Genomic DNA, 12,512 nt, shown 5'->3' on the forward strand with positions numbered 1-12,512 from the left:
CAGAGGTGGAGAGGGTTGTGAAGAAGGGAGTCAGGCATCAAGGAGCCATGAGGTGGGAGCCCTGAAACTCCCCCTGAAGAAGCCAGAACGCGCCTGAGTGCCCCAGAACCCAGATGTTTAGACAAGGAGGGACCTTTAGAACCCACCTCTCCCACCACTCCCTCAGCCCCAATTTCACACATAGGGGAATGGGAGGGCCCCAGGGACACAGCATTGCCAAAGGTCGCTCAGTGTGTCCAGGATGAGGTTAGACCCAGGTTCTTAACGTTTCGGTGGATGGGCAGAAGGGAAAGGACATGAGGACAGAAGCTGGTGGCCCCCGGAGGATGTGAGTGCGTGACGGAGGCAGGATGAGGGGAAGATGCAGCAACAGGGAATGCTGGACTCCTGGAAGCTCTCCTTTTTGGGATTGGGGGGGGGGGTAGTGAGGGAGTGGGGAGTGGTTACAGGACATGTGCCCTGGAAGAGACACCTGAGGGAATGGACTTCTCTGGAAACACGTCCCTTGTGGATTGACCCACACAGCCTCCCCCAAATGTTCCCAGAGTCTCCCCACCTGGGTCTGCTGATGCTGCATTCTGCCTAAAATACCTCACCATGGTAGCCTGCTGAGACTGCTCCCTTCCCCCACACAACTCTCCCTGCTCAAGGAGCCCTCTGGATGCCCCCTCCCAATGCTGGTCTCCCTGTATGTGGCCCGAATCACTTTCAACATAGCTTTGAGTTCATGTTTCATGGTGACAGGGGCATGGGCTGGGAACCAGAGAGACCTGGGTTCGAATTCCAGTCCTGCCATGTGTGTGGCCCTGGGAAAGTCACCCACCTTCCCAAGACAGTCTCCTCATCTGCAAAGCAGGGACTGACAGGACGAAAACATGGAAAGGGTATGGCTACACCCTGACCCACTTACACCTCCTTGGACAGGGGCTCCCGGCCCGCTCGGAGGGCAGGTATAGGGCTGTGTCCCAGCACATGCCCCTGGGTGGAGGAGGTAGGTGGCAGCTGTCAATAAAGAGTTTTGAATGAATGAGGGAAGAGGAGGCCTCCTTGGCCAGTTCCAGATAAGAGCTAAGTCAGCGAAGACATAAGGCACGGTGCTCTCCCGCACCAGCTCCTGTTCAATAATTAACCACAGAAAACGCAGCGGCACATCCACTGGGAAGAGAGACTGTCTCTGACACAGGGCTCAAGGGCGGAGGGTCCTCCCTGAGGTCTTCTCATCCAGCCCCCTCCTCTGGGAAGGGCTGCAGCCAAATCTTGATGGGCCTGTACCCCAATGCTGGACAGTAATCCTTCAGTCCCATTGCTCAGCAACACTAGGGGCTGCCTACTGAGTGTTTCAAAAGAATTTTTTTCTCAACATTTTTCTTTCGATGCCAATAGGTACACATCTATAAATGTCCACTTCACAATAGGTTAATTTTTAAAAGTAGCTTATAGAACCTTAAGGGCAGTGTGATCAAAATTTTTAACACGACCCCCTGGCAATGGGCAAGGAGACACCTGATTGGTGGTGTTGCTCTTATATCAATCAGGGGCAAAGCAGATGTACAGTCCTTAGTTCATCCTAGCTTGATGCCTGTGTCGGTGGCCAGAGCTGTTTCATGCCTGAGGCACATAAAAAAAATTTTTAACACGCAGATGTCTTTTATATACTGTACTAGAGGCCCAGTGCATGAATTCGTGCACAGATGGGGTCCAGCTGGCCCACCCCGATTGGAGCCGATTGGGGCCAGGCTGGCATGGGGCAGTGGGGGGGCCGTGGGAGGTCGGCCAGCCGGCCTTGTCCCCGCATTGGGGTGGGGGTGGGGGGGCAATCAGAGGCAGAGCCGGCCATGGGGAGGGATTGCCGCAGGCAGTTGGCTGACCGGCCCTGTCCCCGATTGGGGGGCGGGGGCTCGATTGCGGGGGCCACAGTGCATGTCAAAGCAACCGGTTGTTCTGGTCGTTCTGTCATTCGGTCGCTTGGCTTTTATATATGGAGATACCAAGAGTCAGCGGGAGTTACCTCTTGGTGGAAAAGTTAAGAGTGACTTGGTTTTTGTTTTGCTTTTTGCTTCTCTGCACTTCCTAATATTTTTTAGAATAAACATGGGTATTCTCTTGCCTCTATAACTTGTCTCCTGTGCCCATTTCTTCTACAACTCACTTCTACCTCTATGTAATAAACTTTCTAAATAAACTTTCTCTTATGGTTTGAGTCTTGGCTCTGAATTATTTCTTAGCCAGAACTCAAGTACTGAGGTCCAGTCTAACTCCATCAGTTTAACACCTGGTGCCATTTCACCACCAACACATGCACATAGGGAATTCATATAAGCATGAAAATTCCAAACACATAAAACAAAATGAGGTATAAATGTCATTCAGTGCTAAGGGCGAGGGGGGAGGGGGAGAAGTGATCCACAGGGAGACGAAAAGAGTTACTGTTTAATACATTGAGCCATCTTGAAACAATAGGTCACAAAAAGGACTTTGACCAAAGGGTCTTGCTAGGTTCTTCCCTGTCAATTACACCTAATATTTTAGATATTAAAATACAGTCGTTCATCTATGATGATGGTTCCCCTCCTGGAGGAAGTCTGTTGTCTAAATTCCTTTTAGGCAATAAGGTCAAAAGGTTCTTCCTGAGCCTTCTGGGCTTTTAATGTTTTTAGCTCAAAAGAACCTGCATGCTAGCATAGCACATCTTGGGGAGACTCATCTGTACCCCTACACTTATAATGTAAACAACTTTATCAAGTTTTGAATTAATGTCAATTCAAAAACTGACACAGTGTTCCAGCCGTTAAATATTAAAATTGTGGACCCAGAGAAGAAACATTCATTTGATGTGAACCCTGAGAAGGAATTTATCTGCTGAGATGACTTACCACGGTCAACGGAGGGCCAACATTTTATAAATAAGAGCCTAGCAGGGATTTGCTGACAGGGGCTCCTCACATACAAGAAAGAGAGAGAGAGAGAGAGAGAGAGAGAGAGAGAGAGAGAGAGAGAGAGAGAGAGAAAGGAAGGAAGGAAGGAAGGAAGGAAGGAAGGAAGGAAGGAAAGAAAGGAGGAAAGAAGGAAGGAAGGAAGGAAGGAAGGAAGGAAGGAAGGAGAGAGAGAGGAAGGAAGGAAGGAAGGAAGGAAGGAAGGAAGGAAGGAAAGAAAGAAAGAAAGAAAGAAAGAAAGAAAGAAAGAAAGAAAGAAAGAAGAAAGAAAGAAAGAAAGAAAGAAAGAAAGAAAGAAAGAAAGAAAGAAAGAAAGAAGAGAGAGAGAGAGAAAGAAAGGAAGGAAGGAAGGAAGGAAGGAAGGAAGGAAGGAAGGAAGGAAGGAAGGAAGGAAGGAAGAAGGGTAATCACAATCTAATATAAAATTTAAAACGCATTTCCTTAAAAATACAAATGGGGGAAAACCCACTGTGAACCCTGCCCCCAGCCCCTTACACAATAGCCTTTGCCATCAAGCAGGTGTGAGGGGGTGGCAGCCTCTCCCCAGAGTCCAGCTCACATATCCAACTGCCTATTCAACGTCTCTCTGTGGATGTCTAATGGCCTCTCAAACCAAATGTGTCCAAAAACACACTCTCAATTTGCCCTCAAATCTTGCTTCTCTCCAGTCTCCCCATTTCAATAAAGGCACCACCCAGGGGCTCAGGCTGCAGATCTGAGTTAAGCCTTGATTCTCCTTTTTCTCACCCTCCACATCCTGTCCTTTAGAAATTTCTGTGGGCTCTACCTTCAGAATATGTTCCTGTAGAGGCCACGGCTCACCACCAGCCACCACCTCCTGGCCCCTGACTGGTCTCCCTGCCTCCACGCTGGCCCCATTGTCACCACTCTCTTCCAAGCAGCCAGAGTGATCTTCCTGGGACACAAAGCCAGAAGCCATCATTCTCCTCAAAACTCTCCACTGACCTCCCATGGCACTTCAAGGGCGAAGTCCAGCCCCTCAGCATGTCCAGCAAGGCCCTCTGAGATCCGGCCTGCACCTCCACCTCTTCAATTTGATCTCCCCTTTCAACTCTGGATCCCTGGGCTCCAGCATTCTGCCGTCCTTGTCCTTCCGGGAACACACCGAACGTATTTCCACTTCCAGGCTTTGCACTGACTTAGCTGTTTTCTCTGCTATTTATTGCTCCCTTACTCATCCAGCTCTCTGTTCAAACATCACTTCCTTGGAGTCCCCAACCACCCCCTCTCCAAAATAGCAATCCATCTGTACTCTCTCTCCCTTTGCCCTGCTTTATTTACTTTTCATAGCAGTGTTGAAAGATGGAGTAAATGAATAGCAGAATTGCACGTTAAACAAACATCAGGACACCATGTCACCAAAGCCCCCAGTTTGTACCCACTGAAGAGGTACCCAAAGCTTTTAGCACACCCATCTCTGACGCCCCAGTCTCCCCAGCATCTTCATGAGAAGGGAAGAGAAGGCAGGCCTCTGACCCTGACCAGCTCCACTTGATAGATGCTGTTTCAAAAGCCCCTGCTGGCTGGTTTGGCTCAGTGGATAGAGCCGGTGGACTGAAGGGTCCTGGGTTCGATTCCAGTCAAGGGCACATGCCTGGGTTGTGGGCTCGATTCCCAGTAGGGGCATGCAGAAGGCAGCCGATCAATGATTCTCTCTCATCATTGATGTTCCTGTCTCTCTCTCCCTCTCCCTTCCTCTCTGAAATAAATAAAAATATTAAAAATAAATAAATAAAATATATATGAATAAATAAATAAATAGCCCCTGAACTTCACCTCCCTCTGCCTTTATGCACTGAGTGGGAGGTTCCTCAACCTAGATGCTCAATAGAGCCAAACACATGTATGTGGCCTGAGAGAGAACATTCTGTTTTCCAGGCACCTGCATAACTGTTCCTATCTTCCAGATGAGGAAATGGGGCCCGGGAAAAGGGACACTCTTGCTCAAGATCACACAGTGAATCAGTGACCAAGCTGGGGCCAGAAGCCCAGCTCAGGTTGACCTCCAAGCTGCCTTGGCCTTCTTGGGGGGGCGGTGCTCACACAGACACCCACTCTTTGGACAGCAGAAGAGAGATCAATGTCTGGAGCTTAGGGAGGGAGAGACGAGGGAAGGAGCCCTGAGCTGGGGTGCGACTGTGTCTGCCAGAACCAGAGTGTGACTTCATTCATGCAACAAATAAGGTCTGTAAGGATTGTCTCTGGCCCCGCTTGGGGCCTCAGTCTCTCCATCTATCCAAGTGTAGATGGCACACAGGAGCTGGCTGGCTTGGGCCTCTATAACCGCCCAGCAGAGAGGCCAGACTGGCAGCCACTTTCTGGAGCCTCTTTGCTCATCGTGTCTGGCAATGTGGAGCCCTTGCCCAGCCCAGGAGGCAGAGCTGGGACAGGCTGACTGTCCCTGGCTGGGGCTTATAGTGAGACTGATCGCAGCCCCTCCTCCCTACCCCCAAACCCCCCATTCTGTGACTACCCCAGTCATTCAGGATGGCAGCAAGGAACAGGCGAATGGGTTGCTTAGAACTGTTGTTCTCAAACTGTAGCAGGCGTCAGAATCACCTGGAGGGCTTGTTAAAAGGCTGATGTGTGGGCCCCGCTCCTAGAGTGCCTGCCTCAGTAAGTGTGAAGTGGGGCCTGAGAATCTGCTTTGCTACAAAGTTCCCTGGTGATGCTAATGTTGCTCCTCTGGGAACCACACTTTGAAAATCACTGACTTGGCTAATGGGAGTGGTTATGGCTGACCAGTTATTAGCTACCTCAAGGCTTTTTAAATGACTGTATTCATTGCCTTATCCGCCCCTCTTCCCCCAACACGCCCAGCCTAGCTCAAATCATTGCCCAGAAGCAGCCACAGAGCAGGGGAGTGAGGAAAGCCGTCCTGGGGAGGCGGGTATCATGCCAACATTGGCTTTCCCCCTGATTCCTCTGTGACCCTGTAACTGCTCCTGCTGGCCCAGGGTTCCTGTTGGCCAGGCGCTGTGCCAGGCCCTCTGCATGCATATTCTTCATCACTCCTCGCCACTCCATGAGAGCAGTCCTGTAACCACCCAAGGTGGACCCATGAGGACCTAGAGCAGGGGTGGGCAACCCCTGGCACTCGTGCCAAACATGGCACGCCAGTAACTTTTGCTGGCACGCGAAACCCTCTCTTATAATCTTCCATTTACAGTTTTTTTCTTAATATCGACTTTTTAATTTTTCAGATAAATTCAGTGTAGGTGCATCTTAGATAAATAAATAATTTTACATAACAAGTTATCTTAAAGACCATAGACATGGATTGACGAGAGAGGGGAAGAGCAATTTCTATGCCTCTGCCTTAACTCTCCCTGCCTTCCTAGATCCGACCAGTGTTTTGGTTTCATCCACATACGCTTGTGAATCTTTGTTCTCAGTGATGAATTTTGTTAAGTCTCGTAATAGGAGTAGCCTGATGGATGAAAGTAGTAGCTCATGCATATCTCTGAAGGTCACGAAATATAAACCTGATGTAAAATCTCTGTCATCAGTGATGCAGCAGCAAAAGTCCCACTGATAATATCAAACGGAGTCATAAAGTTTTCTGTCGGACTATCAGAGTACATGTATACATTAAAAAATGTATTTTTCATCATCATATACTGTGTTTTTGTCGCTCAAATAAATTTTATTATTTCTTCAAGGTTCTTCACATACGTACACCTTAAGAGATATCAAGTAGGCGTAACATGTTCTCAAAAAATTAGGGTTGGCACGCAGAAGAATTTTGAGTCAGAGATTTTGCTGGTTTTGGCACGCACTCACAAAAAGGTTGCCCACCCCTGACCTAGAGGCTCAGAATGGTGTGCTATGATGGTTGCTCAACTCTACGAATATACTAAAGCCATTGAATTATACACTTTAAAAGGGGGGTTATGGAAGGTTATTTCAAAGGAAAAAAAGCAGGAAGAAAAGTTATATTAGGTTGTCCAAAGTCATCAGGCTGGGACCTGAACCGAAGTCCACCAGGACCACCAGCCATACTATCTCTCTGGGCCTCAGTTCCCTGCCTGCAACATGCGATGGGATACGTCAGCCTTATGACTCTCCAGCAATGGGGTAGAGGGAGAAGGTCAGCCCTGAGCTCAGTTCCAGATTCTCTGAGATGTTCCCTGAAGAAACAGATCCTGGAGGCTAGACACCTGGGGATATGCTGTGTGTGTGTGTGTGTGGGGGGGGGGGTGTCCACAGCAGAAAAGAGGTTATCGCCTAGCCCAGTGGTCGGCAAACTCATTAGTCAACAGAGCCAAATATCAACAGTACAACGATTGAAATTTCTTTTGAGAGCCAAATTTTTTAAACTTAAACTATATAGGTAGGTACATTGTTATTAACTTAACTAGTGTACTCCTAAGGCTTAGGAAGAGCCACACTCAAGGGGCCAAAGAGCCGCATGTGGCTCGCGAGCCGCAGTTTGCCGACCACGGGCCTAGCCTCTCAGAGCCACATTCACTTAAGAAACTTTAATTACTATCTATGCACAGCCAGGTTTATTGTGAAGCTAGAAATGAATAATCCAGGCCCCTCAAAAATTAACCAACTTTCACACAGCAGTGACATGATGGACAAGGTGATGACAGTGTGCCCAGCGGGTGGGGGAACCCAAGGCAGCTTTAGCAGAGACAAAGTGGGGGGATCAGGGAAGACTTGTTGGAGGAGGTGGCGAGTTCAGGAGTGAGGGTGCCCCAAGCGGAGGAAGCAGTGCAAGCCCAGGGCAGCCAGCAGCCAGCAGTTCTGGATGGTGATGGCCCCAAATAAAGGGTCTCTGGGGAGACCAGACAGGGCCAGACCCAGGGGCCTTGAGTGGCTCCCTCAGGCATTATGAACATTATCCAGAAGGCAATGGGGAGCCATTGAAGAGTTTTAAGAGAGAGAATGACAAGGCCTGACTTGTGTTTCAGGACCACCGCTCAGGGGCAGTACAGAGTGTGGATTAGAGGAAAGGCAAGTAGAAGGCTCTACAATAATTCAGATTATACAGAGATGATGGTGGGAGCACTGAAGAGAAGTGGACGGTCTGGAGAAAGTTTTAGGAAGTAGGACTTTTTGGTGATTAATTGGGAGAAGGACTCATATTTGAGTGGGCACCAGGATAGTGAAGACACCATGTGTGAACTATGATGGGAGACCCCGTAGAGGAGCTGCATGGGGGCAGCGAGTTCCACTGGACGTGCTGAGGTGGAGAGGACCGTGGGACATGGGGCAAACACTCAGGTGTGAAGAGAGACCTGAGCCGGAAATGCAGACTTGGGGGACATCAGGGTCGAGGTGGTAACTGAGGCCATGGAGCAGCTGAGACAGTCCAGAGAGCATGTGGCGAATTTAGAGGAGGACCCGGTGGAACTCCAGATGGGAGGAGAGACCCTCCACCCAGACCGGGAAGGCACAGCCAACAAGATGGGAGGAAGCAGAAGAGAGAGGAGCCAGGCCGAGAGAAGAAAGTGTTTCACAGAGGAGGGAATGGACGACAGTGTCAAATGCTGCCAAGAGGTCAAGCGAGATAAGCCTGAAAAATGTTCATTGAAGTTGGTCACTGGGTACCTGGGCAAGGGCAGCCTCGGAGGAGGAAAGGCCCGGAGCAGGCCCAGCCGGGGTGGGAAAGGGAGAGGGCAGTGAGGACGTGGAGACAGAGAGTGTAGGTATAACTATTTTAAGAAGTTTGACGCAGAGAGTAGTGGCTGAGATCGGTAAGCTGGAGAAGGATAGAGAGCACAGGGAATTTTTTTTTTTAACACGAGAGAGGCAGGTGGAAGGAGAGAGGGAGAAGTTGAGAGGTGGGAGAGAGGGAATGTCAGTGGATGTTGTCCCCAGGGCAGCAGAGGATGAAGGGCCAGTGCTGAGCAGAAAGGACCTAGCCAGCTTCCCTGGGGCAGGCGGGAAGGGGGAGGGACTGGGTGGGAGAGGAGGGTGGGGGACAGGGGATGCTCAGAGAGCTCCCACGGGGCTCAACTTTCTCTGTGAAGAGGAGGTCAGGTCTACTTGTCAGCGGTGCAGAGCAGGGCGGGTGGGAGGGTCTGAAGAGGTTCGAGTCAGCCTGTGTCTAGGATGGAGGGGAGCTGACTGGGCCCTGGAGAGGGGTCCCTTGGGAACACAGGGCCAACAGCGAAGAGGGAAGAAAGATGTAGAATATCGTAGGTGCTCCTCACATGCATTTTTGGTTTTGTTTGGTTAGAGGATTTGGGGTTTTGTTTTTGTTTTTAAGCCTTGATGATCCCAAGGGAGAAGCAGACTGTGTAGGATGAGCAGACCTCCCCCCCCCCCCCCCGCAAAACCAGGCTAAAGTGAATGCAGAACCAGACCTTGCTCCTTCCTTCCTCCTGGGCTTCCTTCCTTCCTCCCCTCTCTCCAGTGTCCCTCCTCCCAGACAGCCCTGCCCGTGCCTGCCACCTGCTTGGCCACCAGCTGGCACCCTCATCTGGCCTTGGGAGTAGGTGGCCCCTTCCTCAGCCCCCAGACCAGGAGCCCAAAGGCAAGGTGCTGTCTTCCCTCCTGGGGACAGATGGGTCCAATCCGTCCCTTTCAGCCAAGGTCCCTGGAGGGCAGAGGCCATGCCCTCACCACCTTCGGTGGAAAAGGGCTTCCTCAGCCCCAAACCAGAGCTGATACAACAGAAGGGACCTCAGCTAGATCTGAGAAGCACTTCCTGATGGGGTGCAGGGGGCCTGGAGGGCCGGGGCTCCTCTGGGAAGAACAGGCTTTACTTTCTCTCGCAGGGGGGCCAAGGGGGGTGGTGTTGTCAGCCAGGCCTCAGAGCAAGGCTCTTTCCAAGAATCCTCAGGGGCTGGGACCAGAAGTTTCCCCTGATCCAGCGATTCTAAATATGGCCAAGGGAGCAAAAGCATGTGACCCAGGCCCCACACCAGGGCTGCTGCGCGGCCATGGCTCCTCTGGGCCAGGGGCTGGCGTGAGGGCTCGGGGTCAGGGATGAGGTCTCCATGGAGCCTCAGTTTCCCTGGCTGAAACATGAAGGTGAGGGACAACTCAATGAGGGATGAAGTCCCTTCAGCCGTATGACCCTCCCGCTGTGGGGTGGAGGGGAGAGGACTGTCCCTCAGCTCAGTTCCAGATTCTTTGAGGATGTCCCTGGAGGGACAGCAGCTGCCAGCACATAGTACAAACTATGAAAAAAATGCCCCTCTTGGAGGGCCAACAACAAAAAAGGCATTCTCTTTCGCCTGAAAAATTATACAAAGTTGACTCCTCTAGATGGCCCCATTAGAAACAGGCAGCCCTTCCTCTGGGCTGACCCAGCCCTGGGCACAGTCTCCATTTCAGCACCACTGGCATCCTCTCGGCCAGGCCCCTTGGCAGGTCCAGGATGCCCGAGGACCAGGGCGGCCCGGGGGCAGCCCTGACAGCCACCACAGCCCTGGAAAGGCCAACTTCATGTGGTTCCACGTGGCTCCACGCTCCTCTCCTGCTGCCACTGGCTCATCTAGAGCTGGACACTGACCCAAGAAAGGTGCCTCCTCAGTCGGGCTCAGCGAATGGTGTCGCCTTTTTGAGAATCACAGAGGAAAGCTGGCGGTGGTGCAGAGAAGTGGAGCGGAGACTGATGCTCCAGAACCACCAGCCCTCCTCCACTCCATGAAGCCCACATGTGCTCCTGCCGTGATGCCCCGAAAGCCTGCCCCCTCCTTGCAGCAGGCAGCCTCGCCACCACATGCCGATTTTCCTTGGGTGTGGATGTCTTGGTCCCACTAAGGTGTGGAAGGCAGTGTCTTCTGGAGCAGGTGTTTAATGAGTCAGAGCCTGGTCCTTGCTCACCTGGACCTGCTCCAGCCCCTCCTAACTTGTTCTCACTGCTTCCCTCTGCCATGCCAGCTAGACTACCTGTATCAGGTCAGTGGGCTGAGCAACACATCAACAGGGTGGGAACAAGGGGGAGCAGGGGCCATCCATCTGCTCAGGGCTGGTCAGACAGTGCTGACTCCTCAAATGAACGGAGCGTGGGAAACCCAAGAAGGAGGACAGCAAAGTAAGAGTGAACTAAGGGGCAGAATACGGGCAGCCTGGGTTTTAGAAACTTAAACACGATGATGGCCAATGGAAACCGCCCCCCAGTTCCACCTGACCAGCTTCAGATGGATTTGGGTGACTCAGTTTTACATGCTGAGCTGGGCATAAGATTTCATTTGGACTAAGAGCTTAGCTGCTTTTTTTTTTTTTTTTTAAGGGTGAAATTCAGTGGATTTCACCCTTAAAAGCTCCTCAGCATGCCACCTCACTCTCTACCACTCAGGGCCCAACCTGGCACTTGGGACTCTGTTGTCATAGCTCTGTTCCCTTTCCCCACCTTTGCTCACGCTCCCCCTCCTCCAGCCTGGCTGAGTTAGGTGGGTGGGAGCCCACACCCCAGGCTCCCTAATCTCCCATCCCCATCTCCATGCTCACCTCCATCATGGCATTTACCTCAGTGCAGGAAAAGCTCTGAGTACCTGCTTCCTCCTGCAAACCGAGAGCTGGTTGAGGTCCTGTCCTTTTCACCTTGAATGCCCTGTGCCCAACTCAGAATGGTGCTGGGCACCACCCACCTCCCCAGTGGGCATCGCCCTGCTGGCCACTTCAGACTCCACACCTCAGCCTTCCCTGTGGCAGGTGGGATTATGAGGGAACCCAGGTGGGCAACAACTCCGGGACCCACACAGCCCAGAGCCACACAGCATTCACTCACTCACTTACTCATTCATTCATTCTGTAAGTATTGAATGACTGACTGACCGAGAGCTCACCATGGGCTAGGCACAAAGACAGACACTGTCCCTGCCTTCGTGAAACTTAACATCTCATGGGGGAAGAGAGCTATCCGCAAATAAAGGGTGAAAATGTGAACAAAAAGGGGCTATGCAATTAGCCTCACAAGCTCAGGGGGGCGGGGGCACTTGACAGGCCCAACAAGCTCAGTGACCAAAAGTAGCCACACAGGATCTTCTGATGATAAATTCCTAACGGGGCCGGTCACAGCAGGTGTTCATGTCCCAGGCCTGTAGCTGCCTTAGCAAAGGTCAATCTTTACCTTAAGTCAGCGGTTCTCAACCTGTGGGTCGCGACCCCTTTGGGGGTCGAACGACCCTTTCACAGGGGTCGCCTAAGACCATCGGAAAACACATATATAATGACATATTGTTTTTGTGATTAATCACTATGCTTTAATTATGTTCAATCTGTAACAATGAAATTGGGGGTCACCACAACATGAGGAACTGTATTAAAGGGTCGCGGCATTAGGAAGGTTGAGAACCACTGCCTTAAGTGAGCTTTGTCTGTTGTTCTTATGCATCTAGGATAACATACCTTTGGAAGGTCAGGGTAATTTTCTTTTCCTCAAAGGCACAAGAGATTTCCCCATTTGCTTTCTCCCACCTCCTTCATTTCCCACCAATGGATTTCATGCACTTTCCTTGCATCTTCTCCTTTGATTCTAATGTAAAAAATTAGCTGAGAAACTGTTGTTCCCCTGGGCATTTGGGACCTTGCTCCCTGGTACATGTCATCAGTTTTGGATCAAATAAACTAATAAAATTCTCTATAGGTTTGGAC

At 51.0% G+C, this 12,512-nt stretch overlaps 1 protein-coding gene and 1 pseudogene across 1 annotated transcript in view; one reads left to right on the forward strand and one right to left on the reverse strand.

Moving 5' to 3' along the window:
• Positions 1 to 599, reverse strand: part of KCNQ4 (potassium voltage-gated channel subfamily Q member 4) — a 24,598-nt gene extending 23,999 nt beyond the window's left edge. The window contains exon 1 of the mRNA XM_023752818.1: positions 592 to 599. Within this exon, the coding sequence (XP_023608586.1) occupies positions 592 to 599 (8 nt within the window). The remainder of the gene's footprint in view (positions 1 to 591) is intronic.
• An 877-nt stretch (positions 600 to 1,476) lies between these two features.
• On the forward strand, positions 1,477 to 1,621 carry LOC111825722 (annotated as a pseudogene).
• Positions 1,622 to 12,512: the final 10,891 nt, after the last annotated feature.

This window comes from Myotis lucifugus, unplaced genomic scaffold, assembly GCF_000147115.1.
Source record: "Myotis lucifugus unplaced genomic scaffold, Myoluc2.0 scaffold_37, whole genome shotgun sequence".
Lineage (NCBI taxonomy): Eukaryota > Metazoa > Chordata > Mammalia > Chiroptera > Vespertilionidae > Myotis > Myotis lucifugus.